The sequence below is a fragment of the Hippoglossus hippoglossus genome, chromosome 18, assembly GCF_009819705.1.
Source record: "Hippoglossus hippoglossus isolate fHipHip1 chromosome 18, fHipHip1.pri, whole genome shotgun sequence".
Taxonomy (NCBI): Eukaryota; Metazoa; Chordata; class Actinopteri; order Pleuronectiformes; family Pleuronectidae; genus Hippoglossus; species Hippoglossus hippoglossus.
In genome coordinates this window covers 7656839-7681495 of record NC_047168.1, presented here as the reverse complement: position 1 = coordinate 7681495, position 24657 = coordinate 7656839, and the positions used below count along the sequence as shown (strand labels likewise).

Sequence of the window (24657 nt, the reverse complement as noted above, 5' to 3'; positions counted from 1 at the left end):
TATTTGAACTCTGGCATTGATCAAGTAGGGGTTTCACTTGTGGGGTTTCTAATTGGACGTGAAACGGATCTCTGGGTCACTGAAGTTTAGACTGGTTTAAGCTACCTGCTGTCTCAGTGCCAGACATAAACAATGGTCAGCTCGTTTACTTTACACAGACCCCAGGGAAAGGCCCTGACCTTATTTCGGGCCATAATTGTTAAGACAGATCTCTTTGTTATAAGAATTCAATACTAGAGGCATTGAACAAACAATTGTTCTGGGAACGCAGATGGACGACGAATCTCCACTTCCTCCCACAAACGTCTTGTGCATTCAGAGTCTGTCAAAAATCTGTCTTTCAGATCCATGTACACATTCACAAATCTCATTACACACAGACTGAGACTTTTGAGATCTTTTTGTGTCGTTACACCAGGAAGACACTAGATGGCAGCAAATACCAATCACCCACATGAGAGAAAGGACTTTGAAATATCCACATGAGCACATTAATCACTCACCTTTGGTCCAACATATCCAATTTCTCCGCGCTCACCCTTCCCTGGTGGCCCGTGGTCTCCTCTCTCACCCTAAACAGGCAAAAGAAACACAACAAAAAAATGCTCAAAGTGTGTAAGCGTAGTTCTCCTGCAACCTGGATTACCTAAGAGTTCGAGGGAACTGCTGACGTGTGCACGTTCGGAATATCAGGCGTGATTCAATGACCTTAATGTTATGCAGTGCTGACATAATGATGGAATCTACCATAAGAACATCCCGCCCTTCTCATGAGTTTGCTTACTCAACAGATAGTGAGTCGTAGATATTTATGCAGAATCAGCACAATCTGCTTGCAGGTAGACTGTGATGGTTGACAAGGTTAAAGGAAAACCCCAAACAAACAATCTGCATCCAACTTTGTTTCCTCTAAGTTGAATCTTTTAGGAAAAAATGCAAATGGGTGATATTCCTTTTGTATTCGTCCCTGTCCGTTTGGGTGCAAGCAAGATAACGCAAAAGCTACTGGACGGATTACCACGAAACTTTGTTGGAAGGATGTGGTCAGGGAAGAACCGACCATGGGCCAGATCCGGGGATTTTCCCCCCCACTTTCTTTGACATTGCGATGTCAACATTTTTGTTGATTCCTCAGAGAAAAATTCATGGATCTTGATCTGATATTTACGAGATATGACGGATAAAAATCCAGATCTAGTTGGTTTAAATGCGGTTTCATAAGCAGACTGCTGACTCGGTGAAGGTATGGGCTCCACTGAGTGCCACTCAAGTTTCTTACAGCGAAGTGGCAGAATAGAGCCAATAGATGGGGCTGTGGTATAACTCAGGGCCCATACATTTTGATGACTTATTGCTGATACTCAAAACCCGAGTGGGACACAACCATTATTCAGCAGTGTTGAGTCAATAAACCGTTGTCTTTTGGTTTTCAAATAACCGCTCGGTAATGACATCCTGAAAATAAACCCGCAGACTAATAGCGGGTGAGATGTTTAAATAAAATCTCCAACATGTGAGCAGACCTGAGCATGGAAAAACCATCAAATCAAATACTTGCTGCTATAGCTTTAAATTAGATGTAGACGTGCATGTACGTCAGAGGTTGATGCAAAGCGAATACATGTTGATAATCAATGCAAAACAACCAATTACGATGCAAACACTAATTGTTGTGTCAGGACGATCACGGCCTGATCCACAGCGTGATAATGTCAAAGAGGCAAAGGATGAACTCCCTCTGACAACTTCTCTGGGTCATTTTGACGAAACAGAAGCTTAAACACATGGATATGGTGATATTAACAGATCATAAGACCCTCAACTAGGAATTAGTGACCTTAATGATGGGATGTGATTGAAAAATAGTATCTCAAAGCTGTTGAATAGCATTGTCAGACCTCAAGAAATCACACCGAACATCACCCACCTTCGTTCCTGGGAGTCCGGGAAGCCCTGGCTCTCCCTGGGGGCCGAGGAACCCAGGCTCACCCTGAGTAAAAGAAAGCAAATATTACAACTTTTTCCAAAAAGTGTTATTTTTCTTTTTTTGGTGTAGCTCTACCGCCACCTGCTGTGACTGAACACTACAAAAGATGCATGGGCAAACAGGCATGCAACTTACTGCTCACAACTCGGCACGTGCACACAAACTCGCACTCAGGGACACATGCACAAATCACACACACACACACACACACACACAAGGGCGAAAAATAATCAGCGACTTGTTAATTCATCCCCCTGGTTTCTCTAAATTAACGACACCCCCTTATGAGCCATAATCCATGGAACGACTGAACTGGTTAGAAGCTCATCAGGACACGAAGAGGTGTTCTGCGAAAAACCAGGTTCTTTGCCGCCACTTGAAAAGTGTCAGCGTTTTTTGCATTTGCACTTTCACTTACGAGGAGCGAGCTTCATGAGGCGCGACGCTCAATTTGATTGTGAAATGATTTAATTGGAGTATATTGCAAAACCATCTGCAACCAGGGCCCCCTCCCCCCCTCTCCCCGCCGCCGCTGTGGAAGCCTTTGGATTGGTAACTAGCGCTGGCTTCATGTTTTGATTGGATAAACAGTGAGGAATGTGCAGCAGAACAAAAAGGCAAGCCGCACTCGGAACCCGTGAGTGCTACGTCAGCAAAATATTGTTAAAACCCATCAAGCATTCAGGCTTCTTAAGTAAAAACAGGAGAATATAAAATATAAAACGAAAGAGCTTTTTTTTTTTTTTTTTTACAAGGCCAGCACATTACAAGCAAAAAAAGACGAAAAGTCGAAAACAGCAACAAGCATCATGTCATCATGCTTGTTTGAGCATTCCTCGCATTCACAGGTTATATACTTCAAGCTAATGATCCGAAAGTACATTGGGGTGATTGCTATTCTTGATGGCAGCGAATTATCATTATCATGTGAATTTGAGTTTGTTCTTTTATGATGCAGTAAAAAATAAAGAAAACAAGCTCCTTAGCTAAAACAATAAAAGCCTAGTTCGGAGAAAATGGAAATAAATAAAAATCTAACTTCCTCTCCCTAATAAGCAGTAGTATTTTGCAGTGAGCCTCTTGGTGCCCCTTTCAGAAAGTGTTTTCAAGGGAGGCAGGGGTCTGATCATTAATTCATAGACCTCTGTGCGATTCACAAACCTTAATGAGTCCGTTTTCTTGCTGACTTGGGGCACGGTCAGATCTAAAGACTGCGCCTCTGCCGCTGCGGCACATGTAACCTTGTGGTCTCGGTGCAAATCCCACACAGCAGAAGAGGCAAGATGATGAGACCTCGGACGTGTCGTACATAACGCAAGACGAAAGGTCAGGTGAGTTCGGATCTGCTATGGACGGGGCTGAAGCGGATGGACGGGGACAACACTGGGTGGAATGACTGAGGGTGAAAACAGCGAAGCATTTACCTTTATCCCTGGGAGTCCAGGCAGCCCTGGAAGTCCTGGCTCTCCCTACACAGGAAGAGTGTGACATGTTACAGCCAAGCCAAGCTAAGCTGAGTCAAGCCTCATCTGTCGGCTGGCTCTTTGGGGTTCTATTGCTTCATTTAAAACGTTTTCTTTTCTGCTCTAATTCTGAAAAGTGCTCTCTCTGCTGTCCACGAGTGTAAGTTGACTGTCGTTTGGTTGCGGTGAGCACTAGCAGAAGGGACCTCACATGCACTTTCATAGCAACTCATGCAGCCGCGGCTCGACAGCGGGATTAGTGGTTGTTAGCCCTCCACAAAGTGCAACAGTAGGTTTTATTTTTTCATGATTTGTCTGGTTCGGGCAGGTGTAATATGTTCTGCTTTCTGGAAGGAAAAACTGTCTGATACTCCGGACTGAAGCTGCAAAATGCTGATGGAGAGAGCTGTCGAGGCCGTTACGAGCTTGGCAGCGCGAGGAGTCGAGAGTCGGCCTTTTTCTCCGTCAGCAAGGTCGGGTCATTGTCAATTCGAGAACTCCATTTACCCCCGTTACATACGAGTTTGGGCAAGGCACAGTCAGTTACTCCGACTGTGGAAAAATCTGAGGTCAAGTCTCTCTTGAGGCCTCGTCGACACCTTCAAAAACAAAAGCTCTAGATAATTTAACGCTCTGTTAAGACCATTGTATTTATGACGTATGAAAAGAACTGATTAGCGCCGCACGAGAATGATCAAGTGCAGTGGCACTCTGGGGATCAGACACAGGGCTGTAAATTTACATTATGGCCAATGAAAGCATTGTAAAAACTAATGAACAAAATGTCTTTCTTGTGGACGAATACTTTAACAACAACACCATCTGAATAGTAATAGGAGCAACAACTCAATCTCCTGATAGCAGTTATGATGAGAAATATAATTTGTAAATTGTCAGCACAAGCAGAATGTCTGTAAAATGAGAGATAAGATAAGCAGTGAAAAAAAATTAGTTCGGCCACGAGTGCTTTCTTTGCAACACAGCGTAAAAAAAAAAACCACATTTGCCAAAAGCCTTTCTGTCTTTCTGGAACCAGTTTGTCCAAACAGAGAAAAGAGAAGCGGGAATTAATGGGGTGCAGCACTTGGGATTAAAAAGTGTAATTAAACGGGGCAGTGTTGCATTCTGGGGACAAATACTGCACTTGATTTTGCAGGAAAATAGCTCCTTCTCTGCTGCATGCTTGTTTTATTAGTACCTCATCACCAACAAGAAAGAGATCATACCGGCAAACATGGCTTGAACTGCGAAAATCGGCTTAGTTGGACTAATGCAAAGCAAAACCACGGGATGACCTGCCTGCACCAGACGTACAGGTCCCGTTACGCTGAAGCAAAAACATCCAAAAGATTCAGTCTGTGCTCAGAAGGGTTGGTTAAATACCTGGGAGCTTACACGGGCTCAGAACAAGTATCAAGCCAAAGTAAATGTAAAATGAGTCGGAGCGCTGTGATGTTCGTGTCGGGGTCTGCTCAGTGAGCCCCTCCCCCCCGCCGTGTACAACCATCCTTATTACATTTTAAACTGTGAGGTTCAACTGAGTTAGGAATGCTGTTGTCAAAACCCGGGCGAGGCCCATTATACTTTGTTGCACAACAGACTTGAGCTTTAGCGTGAAAACGTAAAACGTGTGCGTATCCATGAAAACGGCATTCAAGTATTTTCTGCTGCTGTGTCGTCAAATATTTTTTAGCTCACGTATCAACACAGAAACCATTAACAAACACAAAATATTCAAGGGATTCTAATGATTAAAACTGTTCTACCACCACTGGTGAATCTAATGCTACCATCTATCTACTGTGTATTAAAAGCAATATGTGATTAAAGTGCAGTCATTACCTTGTATCCACTTCGTCCAGGCTCTCCAGGTTCACCCTGTAATACATGCAAAGAGTTTTCTTTTCAATCGCTTCATTTCTGCATTGGTTATTTGTAAATCCAAGTTTTCCTTCCCAGCATCATTGGCTTAACGTTTTGTGATTCGAGTTTGACATATTTTTATAGATATTTTCATTTAACAAAAGCTTACGTTGCTATTGAAAAGCATTTTGATGCCACAGAGACACTAGGCTCCTCTAAATACATTCAATGTAATTCAGAAATGGGCACAGACACGCATATGTTCTGGAAATGCAAATGACTACGGCATATCCTAGTAAATTGAATGTAACTATATGTCAACACGGTGGTGTGTACTTATGTATGTCTTATTCAAATTATTGTCATTAAGTGGATGTGTAGGTATATCTCCAACAAGTTTGAATTTACAAAAGAGTGAATCTTTGTTTCCAGGTTCTTACCCCAAATCACCAACTCCCAACCCCCCAACCCTATGTGAGGATGCATTAAGCTTTGAGATTCCATGACTCTGACCATTTGATAAGTTAACCTAAGTGTAGGCCTACTATATTAAGTGTCATGCAGCAATACAGGGGAGGAGAAAACCCCTTTTACGAGCCATATTAAGCAAAAACAGGGCTTTGTCCAGGTTCCCTTTATGTGCAACATAAACTGGATCCCAAATCAGGGGCAGTTTGCATTTTAAGACCGACTCCAATGCAGCGGTGTGACTAGGCCATCCCATTTTGACAGATGCAGTCGACAAATGTGTCCTTTCATCCCCGAGCAACGAAAGCTCGGGTGGATAGAGGCCAACCTATCCCAGGATTCATCGCGCTTCAGAGACGCATTGTCGGCCGCAAGCGATGAGACCCAAATGTCCGATGCTTACATTTTTAAATATAAAAAGTATCAGACTTCAACTCAACCTAACAGCTAACTGTACACATGCAAACACTTTCTTGGTCTGTCCAAGTGTAGCTCTACTGCACCAGTAAGAGTGTGAGAGAACATCAGAATGACACCTTTACAAAATACTGGGGCAACCAACTCCTTATGAAGATCAAGAAACTGACAGTAGCTTAGCTCTTACCTTGATGCCAGCTGCAGAGGAGCCTGCGTCTCCCTAAGGATAAAGGTAAAAACAAAAATCAGAGAGGTACAGCACGGAAAACTGCTGTGACAGAGGTTATGTGAGACTCAACAGGGATTTCTCTACAGTCACAAAAGGAATTTTTATTACTGTGCAATTACAGTGACAAAAGCAATGAAAGAACCTTAGTTTTTCTGTACAATGCAGGACATTATTCTGTATTTACTGACTTGTCTTGACAAAACTGGGTGAAAAGTTACATTAGAAAGATTATATGCTGTTCAGATTAAATGCACCTCATCACAAAAGCTTGAGAAAACTTTTATTTTTTACTACAGTGCTGTGGTTTTCACACTGTCAAGAGTCTGACACTATAAAGATCCCCAACAGTACATGAGGAAAGGAGCCTGATAGATATACTGCATTAAACGCAGCCATTTAATCACTTTCTTCAATGCATCACTTCAGGTATGGGTGTGGAACCAGAAGGCGACAGCGCTACTTAAATCACACTTTTCTAGAACCCAGACGGCCAGAACCAAGCCCTCTCTGATGCACTGCGTTACTACTGCAGTGTACAGTAAAAACAGACATAAAATAAGGGGCCAATAAGCGTAATTATGGGCGGTTGGTGGGAAAAGGGACTGCAGAGAAGGAGACGGGGTCTGTAGCTCTGGTGTGGACTGTGGTTTCACTGCACATACGCCTAATGCTCAGAAGTTGCAGAAGGAATGTCGCTCGCCCTCAGCTTTTTATGGGAGTCATTACGAGGCATAGCACACAAGGCATGTTTAATTATGGCGTTTATTTTTTTTTTTTACAGTAAACTGTCACCATTTACAGCTGGGCTTTGTTGCATACTTAGGGGCGCCTCTATCCCCATCTTAAAAACTAACACTAATAATTCCAATTTTAATATGGACATTTTCACAAGTGCATTTTTATGAAGATGACCTGAGAGGATCGTGATTTCACATGATTTCATGAAGTAAAAATGATTTTGGTTACATATTTAAGAAACAACATGGAGTTCATGATGTGGTTGACATAAAAATCCTAATAAAAGAGGAATTATTCTGACTTTTTTGTGTCTCCATTGAATAATTGTTTCCACAAACATACATCAAAGTAGGAACCTGTTTCTCTTTGGCAAGGATGTATAAGAATGCCCCACATCTGTGCTTCATTGTTATATCTTGTACAAAAAGATGCAAAGCTCATGATGAAGCTAGCGTGTGTTGTTAAATTTCACCATGAGGATCTAATTCCAGGAAAGAAATCAACTTAACAGCAGAGTTTACACACTTTTAATCCAAGAGTCACCACACGCCATGTGAAAACAAGTATCGGGGAACGCTACACACGCAATTAACACTCCCCTCCCCTGCCGCCGAGCTTATAAACACCACTGACGTTTCCCGTCATGACAAACCGAGTTGAAGAAGCGGGTGAGAGTTCTCGCTGCTTCGATCTCTTCCATGTGAAGTACGAAGAGACGGAAAAAGCGGTGGAGTTGGGAGGTGAGTCGAGGTGTGGCGCACGGCGCTGAAATGTCCCAGCTGGGCCAATTACCACGGCGGGGCCACAACGTGTGATTTAACCGCAGAGCAGAGCAGGACGGAGAGCTGTCGCCGCAGCTCCATTTTATTATAGGCACCCAAAGCTGTCACTGCATATTTAAAGATAATAGCGTGAAGATCTTCTAATGCATGTTTGGTAAATCAGGGCCTCCCCCCAGCTGTTTCCCTGGTGAGAGCGAATGAGATGGAGAGAATTAATCAGCGAGCAAAGAAGCCGGAGCGAGAGTTAGCGACGAAATGTCACGTTTAAATGCCGTCGCCGCCCTCGAATCATACTTCATATTAGGATCATTAGCAGAGGTGACCACATTCAGAGGCCTCAGCTAAATAACCTGGATACATGTGAGGCAACACGGATTATGATTGGCTAGAGAGAGGCCCTCGCCAACAGGCTGAACCCAGACCAGTTCACAAGAGCTTGGACCGGTTCTCAGGATTCAAAATTTATACCAAATCGCTGTGCCACGTCGGCCAGAGCCAAGCGTTCACAGCCCGGAACTTCCCAAAACCAATTCACGAGTTTACTCTGTCATTATTTATTTTTTTCTAAACCATTAAATAATATTCCTATCTGCGAGGTTCGACTTTTCAATAAGAAGAGTCAAAGTTAATTTCACACCTAGTTAAACACTTAGGCAGAGTGCAGCACAGGTAAATGGTTTAGAACTCCAGCTTTTAACTGTGGTAATGATTTGTTTTGAAAGGAGGCCAGAGATGGACAAGAACAGGCCGTCGGAAACAGCTGATGATTAAGCAACACAGCAGGTAGTAAATATATAAAGAGTACATTTACTCAAACACTGTTTGAGGTAGAATGTCAAGATACTTTTTAACTCCACTATATTGTTTGATAATATCAATACCGACTTTGCAAATCAATGAGAGGTACCGATACGCTTTTAAAGCCAGGGTTGGTAATCCTGGAAAAGTTAGCAAGAGCAAGCTACACTTTGAAAATATGCAACTGATACAGCCCACCCCCTCCCATTGGTGCACTCGTCAAAGCTACGCGCCAAAAACACATGAGACAGGTAAGCCAGCCGATCACGTTATTCAGTCTGAAGGAAATTATTGGCTGAGTTTATTAAACTCCTATCGGGACGTAAAGAGGATTTCAACCAAGAAGACAAAATGTGTTTCAGACACAACTTAACAACCCTGCGTTTAAGGATCGGAGTAATTTGTGAATGTCGTTTTTTGATGAAAGGTACAAGACTTCGGTTGTGTCCGAAATCAATCATTCACTTACCCCTACTCACTATATAGGGACTCATTGGCATAAGAGAAAAAACAATTTCAGACACTACTCGGCGCATTTTCTCTAAAGTTAATTAAGTCATTGTCGCAGGATTATGTCGTACAACAACCTCATTATAAATGTTATCTGAGAAGTTCACTATATAGGGTATGAAAAATGTCACTAAACTCTTGGACTGCATCACAAAATGGTGAACTCACTATATTAGTGGGTGATTTGGGACACAGTTCGATCTTAAAGAATGTATATTTGTCTTTTTTGCACTCCACAACCCCCCCCATCATTATCCCTTTGTATCATCCAAAGTCTTGCATCGCCACCCCCCATCCTACTTCTCCCTGAGGTCTCTCTGCTCTCCGTCCTGAAGCGCTCGCTGCCTCACCTCTCACCCCGTGTTACAACACTCTCCCCGCAGTGCGTGCTGTGTATTGTTAACTTTGGCATCTTCGGGCCTGGAGGAGTGAAGATGCCCTCCCCTGCTCCCCCCCCCCCCCCCCCCCCCCCTCACACCTCAAGCTGCCCCCTCTATTCTCCGGTTTCATCTCTCATATATAAAACAATAAATATCAGGGACGAGCAGTCAAGAGTCTGTCGAGCTTCAGCTTGTGGAACGACGTGCAGTTTTTCTCCACCGGCCCATCCCGTCTTTCAGCGTGCTCACTTGAAAAATAAATCATCCCATGGTGTGTGTGTGTGGGTGTGTGTGTGTGTGTGTGTGTGTGTGTGTGTGTGTGTGTGTGTGTGTGACATATGTTAAACTCATAAGGGTAGACGTCTTGATTGAAAAGCAATTATTCCCGCCATGTGTTCTACACTGTAAAAAAACCCGCTAAGATAAGGTCATCGCATCTAATCTAATGAAAAGATCTGCAGGATTTCCAGCTCTTTACACAACTTTCTGTCCCTTTTTATTGAAAAATACACGGGCCCGTCTGCTCTCGAAGAATGAATGGCAGATGACTGGCTACAGGAGTCTGAATTCCCATGGCGCTCAATTTTTCTTTATCATTCCTGCAAAAAATGTTTTTCTTTTTTCTCTCCCCCCCTCTCCCCTTCCTTTTACTGCGCTAAGGTGGAACAGATCAAAGCTGCGCTGGAGCTGCAAACTTTTATCGCCTTCCACTTTCCCTTTTTGTTCGCTCATTTTTCCACAGATGATATCCTGCATCTGTTTCCCTCAAATGGTGTCTTTCTTGGCAGCCGTGTTCGGCACTCTTTTAAAAACCAGAGTACCCATAAAGTGAGAAGTTATCAAAGTTGTTCTCTGCTGCACAGCAATAAATTGACATTGACATTTTGAGTACACTGCTTCTATTCTGCTGCTCTATCAGTTATATTTTGTTTTCTTATACCTAATCCAGGATTTCTCCGCTGCCTGTTGTGTTACCATGTGTACCTTGTTTTTGGCAAATTTGGAAACAATTATTATCTTTTCCCAGAAGTGTGAGAAGCTGAATCAACATTTTCAAAGGATCATTTATTCCAATCTCTAATTATTTAATTTGTGAAATGCTTTAAATCAAATCTGGAGGGCAGAGACGCCCAAATGTTGCCGTGGAATCACCCAATACAAATAGGAATGATTTATTTTCATAAATACTGCTGTTGCGAGATAATAATAACAAAGGCAGTGTTGCAAGTTCTGGAAGGGATGTATAATCTGACTCTGGACACGAAGTCCGTAAATTAATGCAAAATAAAACAAAACAATCTCGAGAACAAAAGATTTTTTGAGAGAATTATGAATCTGAACAATCTGTCCAGCACACGAGCTGGACTCTGCCGTTTGCTGGAAATGGATCCCAACTTGACGAGCTGTCTTGATGATAAATGGTCCCAAATTATTGCAGGAGCCATCCGAGCAGAAGGAAGTAGAGTCGGCGTAGCACAGCAATTAAGTCTACATTAAGCACAAAGGACTGCTGATGGCACTTGACCTCGGCTACTTCTCTCCACAGATCTCCTCTCAGATGGCCGACATCAACCTCTTTTTTTTTTAAGTCTCCCAGCCACGGCCAGACTCTTTCTCAGAGCAGGTTCCAAGACATAAACAAAAGAGAATGAAAGAAGATAGAAGTGGAGTTTACGTACCTTCTCCCCCATATCGCCTTTCGGACCGTCTTCACCCATATCACCCTGCGATGAAATCACACAGAGGCAATCACAAAAAAATTGCAAAAAGAATGTGTCAGTGCAGAACAGAAAATCTAAAGAAAAACACGATTTCTTTATCTTTATGCATGACTGGACATGCATAACACACAGCAGGACTTTGACAAATCTTCCCTTTCTGTGATTGACTGCACTGTAAAACAACTTAATGGACGCTTGGAGGGAAATCCGAGCACGCTGCAGCAAAGATGAAGTGCCATTACTGTGCATGTTAAATTCCCTTTGGTCACTAGCAGTCGTCACACGTGGTTCAAATAGGACTGATTTCAGATGATGTAATGCACTCCGTGGGGCATAATGGAGATCAGAGAACTCCTGGCATCAGCTGGGAAGAGTATGGTTTCTAAATTCACGTGTTTTCCATCTGAGCAGAATGAAGCAGATTGGATGTCAGGGCTGTATTTGGCCACACTAGCGGCTCTGGGGATGGCGGCGTTGGGTCAAATTCTTTGGTCCAAGAAAATTGGGTGGATTGCCTTTTTAAATTTTGTTCATACATTCATCGTCCTTGAGAAATGGATCCAGAACACTCTGGGGATCTACTGACTTTTCCTCTGGTCTCACCATGAGCTTGTGGTTGATTGAAATATCAATCAATCTCAAATACTATTTGATTAATTGCTGTGCCACACATTCATGTCCCCTATACGATGAGAAGATTTAAGAATTTGTCATTTCTTTGTCATTAATGACAAAATACCTGCAAAGCTAATTTTGTTCCAATTAGTCTCTGCTCAACTTTGTGTTTTGTGCTAGCCAGCCAACTTTAGCTTGACTAAGGTAAGCATGACATGTGCTTAAAGCAACATTATGTAACCTTTTTACTTTAAAATAGCAGCTTCAAAATTAGTTTGTTGGCACACTGACTTTAAATAGTTTAATTCCGAACTATTCTTACACTATGCAACTTTGGGCAAACAGAACGATCTCCAGCAAGAAAGTGACTGATAGTCACTGCTTAAGTTGCCAGAATCAGGCCCAGCAGGTTTAAGCTTAATGCTGAAAAGTAGATGAGTGAAAAATACTTAAAAGTCAAAAAAACAGCGTGGATCTCAATATTCAGCAAGGAAACATTCAAAAGAATTCTAAACAGAGTTTGGTGAATCTATTACAGCAGCTGCTCTTCTGGTTCAGGAAGCCGGGGATCATGAGAAACATCCACCATCTTTCCAGTAAACACATGGATAGGCTTTGAATTTTCTCTCAACAAAAACGACAGTTCGGACAAGGAGGCTAAATGAATGAATCACCCTGTGTGCCTGCAGAGGGAGCTGTTGCTCAGTAAAAGTTACATCGTGTTGCTTTAACATCAGCATCTGGCCCCATGTGCCTCTCTAGACCCCCAAAACCTCCAGAGTGGTGCCGACTCTTCGTCTTGTTGAGAGAATACTTGCACTGCTCTTAATCCAGTTGACATGTTCCTAATTTAATGGTAATTTGCTAATCCAAGGATTTAAAATAAAAGGTTGTGTCAGGACTGCAATAAATGAGCTGTTACAGGCTCTGTGCTTCTGCAACAAACACTTCTTTAATCTGTTAAAGGCTGGCATTGTTTAGAGACTGCTGGCTCTTCTTTAGCGACCGATGCCAAAGACAACAGTTAATGTTAACATATGTGTCTCGTCTCAAAATAAAAACTCATCCATGGCACTTTGAGACGAGTGAGTTTCAGTGCCGTCGTTGGCAGGAAATCGATCTTTTCTCTTTTTTTTAAAACCACAATTTCATGTTAACTAAGTGGTAGCCTAACAGACTGCAAATATTCAAATTTAAAGTAAAACGTTGTGTCCCTGTGGAGAACATTGAACTTTAAGTAAATGAGATTAGTTTTCAAATTCTGTATGGACATCAAGTTTTAGTCAGTAAATGAATTATGGATGATTTTACCAACTATGAAAGTATTTGTTCCACATGAATTTCCCTGCTGGCTCTTAGTTAACAAAGCCAAAAAGTGTTTAATAACTGCTTTCAGACGAGCACTGAAGTCCGGACATTTTACCTGAAATTTTCCTGAGTGGCTTTGAGAGCCCAAATGTCTGAGTCCGCCTTTTTCAGTAACTTTTCGCGCCAGCTCCTTAGTAAAATGTACTTTTGAGCTCATGTGATAATACAGCAGTTAATTTCACATTTTTTCCCCTGTTGTTGTGAACTTGTCTGACCCGGACAATCTCCTGCTTCTTCATATGTGAAAAGCAAAGTCTGAAAATTGTCCAGATGCAATTTCATATAATGTCTGATAGCAGCAAACCAAATAATTTGTCATTGTACTTTAAAGCAGTGTTTCCCAATTGGGAGGGCCAGACCTTTTAAGGGGTCAAAGGATAACTTTAATTGGTTTGATTTTATCCTACTCTGCTCTAAATTTTGCTTCTTTATTATAAAATATTGGGATAGTTTTTTTAGGGCGCTAAAAACTAAGGAGGGTTTAGTCTGTGAGTTGCTTTCATGCAACCTGTGACACAGAAACATAACAAAAGCCGTCATTATCTTCTTTCTCCAATGGCTTAGTCAGTTTACAGCTTCTATGCGATATTGTGTTCATTTCCATCTAGCTTATTCTCCACAGGACAGTTATGTTACTGTGAACAATGGTTGCTGCCTGCTGAACCACAGTATTACACTGAATCAGGAGTATTAATGATGGGAAATAAGTCTCCGTTTGACAAGAGACTCGGATCAACAACTGAGGCAAACCGCCTGAGGGCAGGTTTTGTGGTCGATGAAGCACGCTGAGTCATCGCCAACCTCCCCATGCAGCCTGCCTCACTCTCGACTCGCTCGGTGTTCACACCTCCCACTCGCTGCTGTCCAACTACAGAGAAAATGGGCACCATTAGAATTAGGGAGCAGGCGAGAACACGGCTGCTTCTCCTCAGTGAGGCTATTGTTTAGAGGCCTGGAGCCGGAGGAGCTGGGGTTCAGTTTTGAGACTCTCTGAATCACCGACTCGCTCCCTGCACAGGGGGAGTCCCCTTTGAAAAAAACCAAACAAGCTGGAGCTGTGAGAAGGAAAGGCCGAGCCGATGCCATCGTTTGATCACGATGGCCGTCCTAACACATGGTGGGGTATCGAGAGTGATGCTAACAATAACGTTTGGCGGTGTCAAATAGGGCTTTACCTTTTCACCTCGCTCTCCTATTTCACCCTGTTGGGAAAGAAAGCAGAGTGTTAGACGCAGAAAAGCTCAGGGGGAGGTGGGTTCAGTTGGGAGAATTATTGCAGCCACTGAGGGTCAGATTGTATCTGGGGTTAAATTCATGTTAGATCATGGAAATTCTCTCGTGTTATGTCTGACTTTTCCCCAGACAGATCCTCAAGTATCTGCTTTTTAGAAATGTTCAGTCAATACAATGAACAAGCTAAAATCCCAATTCATATATATATTTCACCATAAATTAATTTAATAAAACCTATGTGTAGGTACCAATATAGTTTTAAATGATACACATGAATATCTGCTATTAAGATAACATGTTCATATTCATCTTATTTGCAAATACAGTTCATGCAAAAAATTCAAACAAATGTGTAAAGAAAATAAGGCATTAAAAAAGATAAAGTTGGAAAAAAAGTTATCGGGAAAACAATGTTTCTTTGAAGGGGAAGGATGAAAAATGACAAAGCATTTCAAAACAAAAGAAATATACAAAAAATATATATGATCACGATGAATTTACAAGAATAAGAGCACACAGAACATGTGCGCACCAGACCTTGACTCCGGGGATACCGTCCAATCCTGGGATTCCAACATCCCCCTACGGACAGCACAACATACACACAGTGGCTGTATTGAGTGTGATGTTTAAGCAATGTGAACTCTGATTTCAGGGATTTCAGATCAGAAGATATAAAAAGGTTTACGTTTTTCTCCCTCAACATAGATAACCTTTGACCTTTAGAGAGGTTAAGTCTGTGTCCCCGGTAAACAGGTAGGTATTTGCATGACAGTTGGTTTTAGACAAAACATCATACATTTTAAAACCCCAGACATACTGTAGAAAGGATTAACAAGCTGTTTATAAGTCTAATTATTTCCGCTTTGGTTCTGAGTATGAGCAAAAGAAGAAAGCCAAGTCTATCTGATGAATAAGAGTTCGCTGTTGGTGTGAGTCGGAGTTCTAACTGAGAAATCAACCTCAGTCCCTCTGTTGCCAGAAACAATTAACCTGTGGACCTCTGCAAAAACCACCACTTCATTATCCCTTATACAGGAGTCGTGGCTTTTCCTCATTCCAGACACACGACTTAAACCGTGTGATTCTGATTAACGTTTAGCCAGGATGAAAAAAAAAAAGAAATCGATTAAGTCGATTTATTAACATTCATAAAATGAATGTCTAGGGGCCCGCTGCTGAATACTGGGAATACCAAATGGCAACCCACCCATCTGGATAAAGCATTATGGGAATATCTGTGAATGATCTGTGTTTAGGGAGTATCCAACCCTAACCCACCAAAAACACCTCCCCCTACACCCCCGCTGCACACTAGCCGTGAATCTCCTCATAAATGTTTGAATCTTGTATCTTTATCAGCTCACATATGGCAGTCATTGCCGTGATGATGATGATGGAGTCATAAAACTGGAGCTGATAAGGGTTGCATTAGCAAACTCTCGATGGATATCTATGTCGGATCAATATGACGTCTGCCAGTCAACGTGCCACTGCTCTCAATGCTGTGTACAGTTCAACTTTCTGCATGAGCGACACTTACATACCATAACATATTCTGTTTAATAACTGCATTGGAGTTCTGTTTCATGGGTGCTGGCAGACCACACTCCTTCCACAAGTATGGAATTAGGCCTTCAGCTTTTGTTTTCTCCAGAGCGCCCTTCAAAATGTAACTTCTTCACTCTGGTTCCTATTACGGCCGTGCGTGCCTCTCCACTCGTATCTGTGTAAATGTGTGCTTGAGATTAGAAAGACGGTGCCTCTCAAATCATCTCCTCATTCGTTCTCTTCACTTGTGCCGTTGTTTGCTCTGGAATAAATATGCTTTTCCATTTTTCCCCACTGTGAAACACCTGCACTGTGTCTACTCAATTGGCTTCGAGAATGAGATGCAGGAACAAGCTGAGTGTGAGAACAGATTCACAGGCAGCTCCAAAAGGTATTTTGTGGCCCTGGGGATTTCTCCTGTATAGGAGAGCGGTCTGGAATAGTCGGAACTTTTCTTATATGAAAAGTGCAACATATGTGCAGAAAAAAAGACTAGTGAAAACATTAAAGAGTGTTAAAGTTGGTCGTTTGAAGATAAAATACTTTCAGGTGTTGTCTTTCTCAACTTTTTAAAAATGTGTTTTTTGGGAGGGAATCATTATTCCATACTAAGGCTACAATTATACTACACTACTGCATTTAAAAAAAAAATCCTTTTATAAAATAATGTAGTTTGTCTAGACGAGAACACAAAAAATGACAACCAATGCTCAAACGAGCATGCCTAGCCACTAGGTGGCAATAAATTCTACACACCAACACACCAACAATCCAACAAGACAGCTGACTGAGCAACCTACTTATGAAACTTTTCAAATTAAAAGCAGACACCTAGGTATAAGTAATGAAGTAGAACTATTTTCCCTTTCAAACTCTCTAATCTATGGAAAACCAGTCCAAACAACTAGTTAACATCCTAAAAGAAACGTGCAGAAAAGTCCACCACACATACACAGAACAGTGCTGTTTGTATGAGCTCACCTTCAGTCCATCATCACCTGGGCTTCCAGGAAGCCCAAAGGAACCCTGGGAAACAAACACAAAGGCCTTTAGGTATCATTGCAGAAAAAAAATTACTGTACTTTGCTGGGAAATAAACTGAAAACATCAAAAAGTCACATAAATATATGACCATGCAGGTCTTTTCTCTTTGTGCGGTGTCCAAACCACCTCCCAATGGACCCAACACCCAAAAAATGAAATAAAATCCTGTACAAAAAGTGCCCAAAACAAAACTTCAGTCAAAAGTCGACACCACACAAAAACAGCCAAGAAGTGTTCCTGGGTTGGCCCGTCTATCCTTCCTAACCCCACTTCTGCACGTACTGGTTTTTTGTTACAAAACCAGGCAAAAATAAATACTGCATGTCATATTTTAAGATCTGCTGGGTAGGTAGGCAGAGGGCGAGAATGGGAGAATAATTCTGTTGAGCTTTAAAATACAGTGGTTTGCTTATGTTGGCTACTCGCGCTGCCTCATAATATGAGTGATTTCCTGTTACCATGGTTACATTTACATATCAGAGATGGGTGAAATATTGGGACAAGGACTCGGAGCAATGAAAAGAATAACATTCCTAACTCATTTTGGGTCTCCTCCAATATATCAAAAATATAACTGGGAACCTGAGCTGGAGCATCCTGGGATGAAGGAGAAGGTGGGGAAGTTAATAAATATATAGTTCCAGCTTAGATAAGTTTGAAATATATGATTCACTTTAGTTCACGTAATGACACCAAATCGATCACCATGGCGATGAAACTTGAATAAGCGTTGGTGTGGTCTCTCTGCTAAACACAGCAGTCCACCGGCGGCAGATCTAATTGAGTAGCCTCTGGCCTGGCTTATGAGTCATTAACATGGCGGTGTGTCATCGTTGAACCCTTAACACACACACACGCACAAACGCCCACACCGACGGGAGGCCTTGCCGACAGATGACAGCGCAGACAGGAAGTGTCTGATTGGGTTACACTGAACAAACACTGGCAGCTACCTGATGGCTGGATAGAGCTTACATCTGTTCCTCACATCAGCGCCGCCAGGGACCCGCCGCCTGTATCGCAGCACTTAGCTCCAGATTCTCTGCTCAGTGTCTTTCTCCATCACTCTTTTCCTTTTGCCTCCTCACGCTAGTCGAAACTCAACTCGCCTGTTGTTCTATTTACTCGCCCCGAGACAGTTACTATGTAAACCGAAACAGTATTCTAATGGTAAAGAAATTCCCAGTTGGTTTACGTTAGAATTAGGCTCATTAGGATTCTAACATATGGACTGAAAAGGCACATTTCAGCCTGATGTGCTGTTAGGACTAGAAATGTTTTTTTATAACTTACCTTTTGCCCTTCTGGCCCCTCAGGCCCCTATAAATGACAAGAGACAGAGCAAGAGAGAGTGGGAGAGAGAAAGAACAGTATATGTCAGAGGAAATAATGTTATTTCCACAGCCAACATGGTCACAGCACAGAGACTGGCATGGTTTTGGTGGGATTTCATACAGTGAGTGCACACACCCCTTCAGGCAGAGCAGAATCACATCGATCCCTTGTTTTATACCTTCGACAAAGAGCGAAAATCAACTCACTCTGTGCCTCATTTCATTGAGTTGCACCAAACCGGTGAATCCCTTAACGAGACCGTGAATAATTAAATATTTTACGGTTTAATCTTTTTATGTTGATCTCTGTCTTTGTTCGTTTTAGCAACTGTGAAAAGTTATCTGCTTTGACTGTTCGACATTCTGCGCCTCCGGTCCAACACGGACTGTGGTTCGTTACCTAAACAAGCCGATAGTTGGAAAGACTTGCAAAGCCGGTGGGTTAGACGGAGCAAAAAGGCGCCACATCTCTTCTCGAGATCTAAGTTGGTGATAGATGTGTCTGGGAGGAATGTTTCTATTTTCAACCTGCTGTTATTTCACCACAGAGAGACTGGGTGCCATGACAGATCCTCAGCCTCCTTCACCAGAACCTCAGGGGCGGATTTTGATGTGGGGCCAGGGGCTACTGGCCCCAGCTGAACTCTGATTGGCCCCTCAAGTCCCCCCTGTCCTCTCAGTAGTCTTTTTTTTTTTTTAAATGAACCCATCACATACTAACAATACTGAGAATATATATGACAAATTGTTACAATGTGCTGTAACAACGGAACATTTTAAAAATATATTCAACTAACAGAGCTAACAGAAAACCAGGAATAACTTTAATGAGCACCTTACTAAATCAATGATTTCGCATGGATGTGGACATATAATTGCCCCCCCCTAGATCCGCCACTGCCGAATCTGCCTAAAAACAGCAGGACTGCTTGAGGAACAAAAGGAAAAAACCAAGCTGAAAGTTAGTTCCTCCCACGTTGGCTAAAGCTAGACTCTGTTCATCAACACCTCCGCGCTTGGCTGTTACACCTCGTGACACCTCGTGTTGGCCAGCTTCTTTCTCACCGTCGACTCTGGATTCACAGTGAACGGATCCATTTGGCTCGTCACGTGCAGTTGTGTCAAGGCCAGGACGACCTTGTGCTCTACAAGCCCTCTGCAACAACTTTTTATTCGGCTTCACACTTGTTGACACAGTATAATTGGCTTAAAACTAAAGATTCGGTCCCGTGGTGGAATGTGAAAGGTTTGTGTGCCTGTATTTTAAAAGGTAGTCAACAAAGACAAGTTCAAGTTGAAGTTTGTCTGTCTGTAAACATTTCTGTGAAGAAGAAATGGGAGCGAGGTGGTGGCGGCCAACCCTAACCTACATGAAATAGATGCTTGGCTAAATAACCAGTTTTCTGAGAATAAGTGGTTTGTTTGATCTATTCCATATCTTCTTTAGTTTCTGACGCAATCACCAGGAGACCGAAGCTCAACACTTTCCCATTCTCAGTTTCCCCCCCTTCTTTTTTTTTTATTAAGTAAAAAACTAGCTTGTGAAAATGCAGCAGCAACAAGTTCTCACATTTACAGAAGCGGCCCACACAGTTGCAGCTTATTTATGGTGCATTCCACCCGCACTTATAACAAAAACCTCAATGAACAACTTTCATTATCCCGGCCAACTGAGAGAAAGGTTTTCCTCCCACTTGCCTTTAAAAGTCTTTGTTAGCTAACCTCAGTGGGGCTTGGTAAACATCTTTATGACCCACTAGGTATGTGCAAGCATGTGCCACTCGCCTGAGTGCTAATTAGCTTGGCTACATCTGAGAGCACTCAGGGCCTACAGGCTGAAAAGATTTTTTTCAGAGAGTCAAGAAGCCTCGAGGAAGTCCTGATCCTGCTTCTTTTGTTCTCAGCTTTGGGCCCTGACATCTCAAGAACAGTAAAATTGAGGGTCATTCAATAAAAGATAAAAAGATAATAATTTCCGCTGCAACAGCGCAAGCTCAGCACATTGCACCTGAGCTCATTTAACAATCACAAAAGGGAAAAGAACCCATAAACGTGCAATATCAACCGGACGCCGATTGAAGTCGAGCATCCGAGCACAAGCACAAAGCCCTGAATGTCTGATGCTTTCATTCATGACTTGGAAATGACAAACAATGAGGCTACTGCCAGGTCAATTCCCACACTCGGTCTGCAGTCGACCCCCTCAGCCACTCGAAGATCCTCACAGTGTGCATGTCCGATTCTCGCTCGGCATTTATAGGAAAAACATTTGCGACGATCAAAGCACAGAGACGTTGCATGTCGGAGCTTTGGCGTATTAAGGGCTTCTGTTTAAAGCTTCTGTTTGACTTATACGATCTGTGAAAAGGCTTTGCGACATTACACTTTTATTTGCATTCAATTATGGTACTTTTTTGCTTAAAAGGAAATGTATTTTTTTGACAGTCTGGGTCTTAAGTTTGGCCGTGGGTAGCTGCAGGTTAGCATAACAACGCGCTCGCCGCCATTATTTCAAAAATTGTGGACGTGTGTGCTTTACTTAAGCGTACATGACTTTTCCCTTTCGTAAGCCCCTTCAGTCGCACGAGCTTTACGGCTAAAACAACTGTAAACAACACGGCAGCACATGGTGGAGGAGGCCACCCAGTCAACTTTGAAGTTTAAATAAGAGGCAGCTCTGAAATGCCCGAAATATAGAAATTTGTGATGGATTTTCCTTTATCAGTTATACTTGGATTAGAGTGTAACATTACAGTATGAGATTTTCCTATGTCCATTTATCTACAAAGAGAGGTGTGTACAATATTATGCTGACATAAAGGCAGGTTTATCAGATTTAGCAGCTAGCAACTTTAAATCTGTAAATCCTGGGCAATAAACATGACCTGATGACCTTGATACGAAAATCCTGTCACAATAAGACCCAGGTTGTTTTTATAAAAAAAACTTTGCCTCGAGAAAATACTTTTCCCATTGATGTCAGCATTTGCCCCAACATAGTTGGCGACCACAGAGCATGTCCGAGGACATTTAGTCACATCTTTGCTCCTCATGTTTGGCTTCACATTAAAGGAAAAGGGAACTCAGTCAAGGACACCAAAAATATTAAAGATATGTCCACATTATACAGGCACATTGAGAAAACTAGATCCCTGCATGCATGTCTGTTGTGCATTAAAATAAATATCCAAGGTGAGTCGCGAGCACATGGTGGGTTAGTTATATGGAAAGAGTAGGATGTAAAAGTGGATCCGTGAACTTCTGTGATATAATTGAAAGGAATAACAGCAGAAGGCAGCTGGAGGAGGTTTTTTCATTTACGGATGGAATGCAGCACACAATACACCACTGCTTTTCTTGTCTTTTTTTTGAAGCCAAATCAAGTTCTAAATGAAAACTGTATGCAAGGCTGGAAGCCACCTTTAGAGAGCTCAGGACCCCCTTAATTTGCCCCAGAGACACCTTATGGCACTGATGATTTCAAATTGAATCCTAAAACTCTTTCCCTCTTCTTCTTCCTCCCCCTCCTCCTTGTTTCTCCACAAGAGCTTAATCCTCCTAACCAGCACCATATGTCCTGGAAGGCTGCTGGAAAAGTCTGGAATCTACTTTTGCCTCTTTAACAATAGCATCTACATAAAAAAACGCTGAGCTGTGTCAAGTGGACGCTATGGGTCTGAGAGCGCCGTAAAAAGAAGCAACGTTTTGTGAAGGAGCAACCTCAGGATGCCGACCTCGAACTCAGATCCGGAGGTGCCGATCACAGCTCGGCCTCTCAGTGGAGCCAATCAGTCTGGTTGCTTGTGCACATCTAATTCATATTGATTTCCAAAGGCCGAATCAAGGGTGTGGTGTTGTGTTTCTCGATGGAGAATTTATTTTTATTCCCTCTCCAGAGATTTGACGTTCCAAATGATCATTTACAGAAACTTCTCTCTCTGGTCCATTATCTTATCTTAGCTTCTTTTTTTCTTCAAACCGCCGTTGGCTGGAAACAGAAGCTCTGAACTCCGCTGCGTCTGAGCAGCCTTGTCACGTCTTTTTACAAGCTCTGGGACGTGCTCATCTCCTGCTGCTTAACACAGGGTGAGGTGGGGTTGATCTCCAAATGATGACATTATTCCTTGTTAAAAGTACATTAGCGTCACGCTGTGTATATATGAAGGAGTGTTTCTTATTTCAAGAATTACAGCGAGAAGCCCATATTTTCTATAGAAACATCTCAAGCTCATTTTGAATCGGAGTCAACGTTCATCTTTTGGAGAAATACTCCAGCAGCTGTCACGAGCGGTTGTGTGAGCACTGGAGACCTATGGCAGCTCACCTGGGACCATCTATTGCAACTCTGATGAGCATGACATGCTAATTTTGGAACATAAGTGTGCCGCTTAGTGTGATAACGGGTGAAAGATATAATTAAAGTCAACAAAAGCTGAAAACTTCCGCAGCATAAAGACTTTTATAGAGGGCGGCATGTTGACCTGAAAACGATTAGCAACCAGGCTTTAAACTCCTCTTCCTCTCTTGTTAATGTGTCTTGATTTTTTCTATAAAGCCTCATCATCTTTTATTTTCTCTGCCCGTTTCTTTCCGATCCACCAGACTTTCCCACACCGTGGAAAAGGTCCGGGGCGATGGAATTAGAAGATGAAAGCGCTTGATAACACCTCCTCTGTCAGTTTCACTTTTCCTCCGCTTCACTTGTGAAGACTGAAGTTACCAAGTGTTCTCTCGGGTCCCGTTTTCCGACCTTGCCTTCTCTGGAATTTGGCTTGACCTATCCAGCGGAGCTTTTATGAGGAAACTTTAATCAAATGCTTTATTTGCCGAACACCACAAGCAGTATCCAGTTGCTGTTAACTGGAACAGCTTGTCCCTACTGTATAACAGGTTTTTGAGGAAACTTACATTTTTGAAGGGTGTCATAAAAAGTGTCATTAATATTCATCATAGTAGCCATAGACCACTTTACGAATATCTCATAAATATTGTACATTTAAAAATATCCTAAATGGCAGCATCTGAACACCACTGCTTTGATAGATGATGCTGAAAGAGGTTCACTTAACCCCAGAATGTAATGGTATAACACAAGTGCAGTGCCCGTTCTAAACCTGCCTGTTTGGAATGGGCTGTTTGTTTGGCCTGTGGTGAATCTGGTTGCACTTTCTTTTCTCAAACTGTAAACGTGACCTTCCTGCAGTAATGGAGCCACAGCGAGTCAAGGCCGACTGCTGGACTCAGTCCACAGAACCCCTGAAGCTGCACCACTGCTGCTGCACAAAGAGATTTTCACCTGTTTTTCAAAATTCAGTGAAGGCTGAGTCAATACGCAGAACCCCGAACTGGGGAATCAGTTGCTGTTGATCAACAACATCACTTATGTTGATGAGTCCCAGCAGCCGCTGCTACAGAGCACCGGTTGCCTGTTTATTAAAAGTGTATTAATGTTAAACGTATCATTTGTCCAAATCGCATCAAATTCAACACTGCACTTCCTTGGTTCCTTAACGGTTCACATGTCAAGTGTGACGGCAATAAGATGAACAGTTCTCGAGAAATGCTGGACAAATACATAACAGATTTCTGGAATTAGATAGGCACCTGCAGATATTCCCCCCTCCTACAAACAAATCACCTAATAAATTAACTTTTGGCAGAACCAGGCTATTTGCAGTTTCATCCCATTTCCAGTGAAGGTCTATTTCCCAAAATGTCAGTCAATCTATATTTGTAAGAGAGGGGTTCATGCTATTTCTCAAGACTACATTTTCTACCACCTTTATTTCCAAACATTTCATTGATGATTGTTAAAATTCAAGGTGAGACTCCAGAAAGGAAAGAAAAATTGGTCTTACCACAGGTCCTATTTCTCCAGGCTGCCCCAGATCACCCTTAAAGGAAATAGAAAATAGACAGTTAATGTAAGAGCAGCGGGCTAAGTCTTGGAATTTCAAAATGATCATAAATAGTATTAGAGTACAAAAAAAAAAGAAGTCAAATTGTCTGGTTAACAACAGAGCACTCTCTAGATTATTATTTTTGTATTCCCCATTTCTTTTAGCAGCTGCTCTGATGCGTAGCGGCCATGTTGCCAAGTAGAGCTCAGCATTGTTCAGCTCATATACCGAGTTGGCTGGGAGGCATTTATCATGC

The 24657-nt window shown here is 42.3% G+C and overlaps 1 protein-coding gene across 6 annotated transcripts in view; it reads right to left on the bottom strand.

The window, feature by feature from the left end:
* LOC117752245 (collagen alpha-1(XXV) chain) overlaps positions 1 to 24657 on the bottom strand; it is a 146320-nt gene that overhangs the window by 15543 nt on the left and 106120 nt on the right. For all 6 annotated transcript variants that reach the window (XM_034569474.1, XM_034569471.1, XM_034569472.1 and 3 more), the window contains exons 9-19: positions 24360 to 24395; positions 18461 to 18487; positions 17105 to 17149; positions 15110 to 15154; positions 14515 to 14541; positions 11315 to 11359; positions 6386 to 6418; positions 5293 to 5328; positions 3412 to 3456; positions 1928 to 1990; positions 504 to 572 (exon numbers count right to left, since the gene is read on the bottom strand). In XM_034569474.1, the coding sequence (XP_034425365.1) occupies positions 504 to 572; positions 1928 to 1990; positions 3412 to 3456; positions 5293 to 5328; positions 6386 to 6418; positions 11315 to 11359; positions 14515 to 14541; positions 15110 to 15154; positions 17105 to 17149; positions 18461 to 18487; positions 24360 to 24395 (471 nt within the window). The remainder of the gene's footprint in view (positions 1 to 503; positions 573 to 1927; positions 1991 to 3411; positions 3457 to 5292; positions 5329 to 6385; positions 6419 to 11314; positions 11360 to 14514; positions 14542 to 15109; positions 15155 to 17104; positions 17150 to 18460; positions 18488 to 24359; positions 24396 to 24657) is intronic.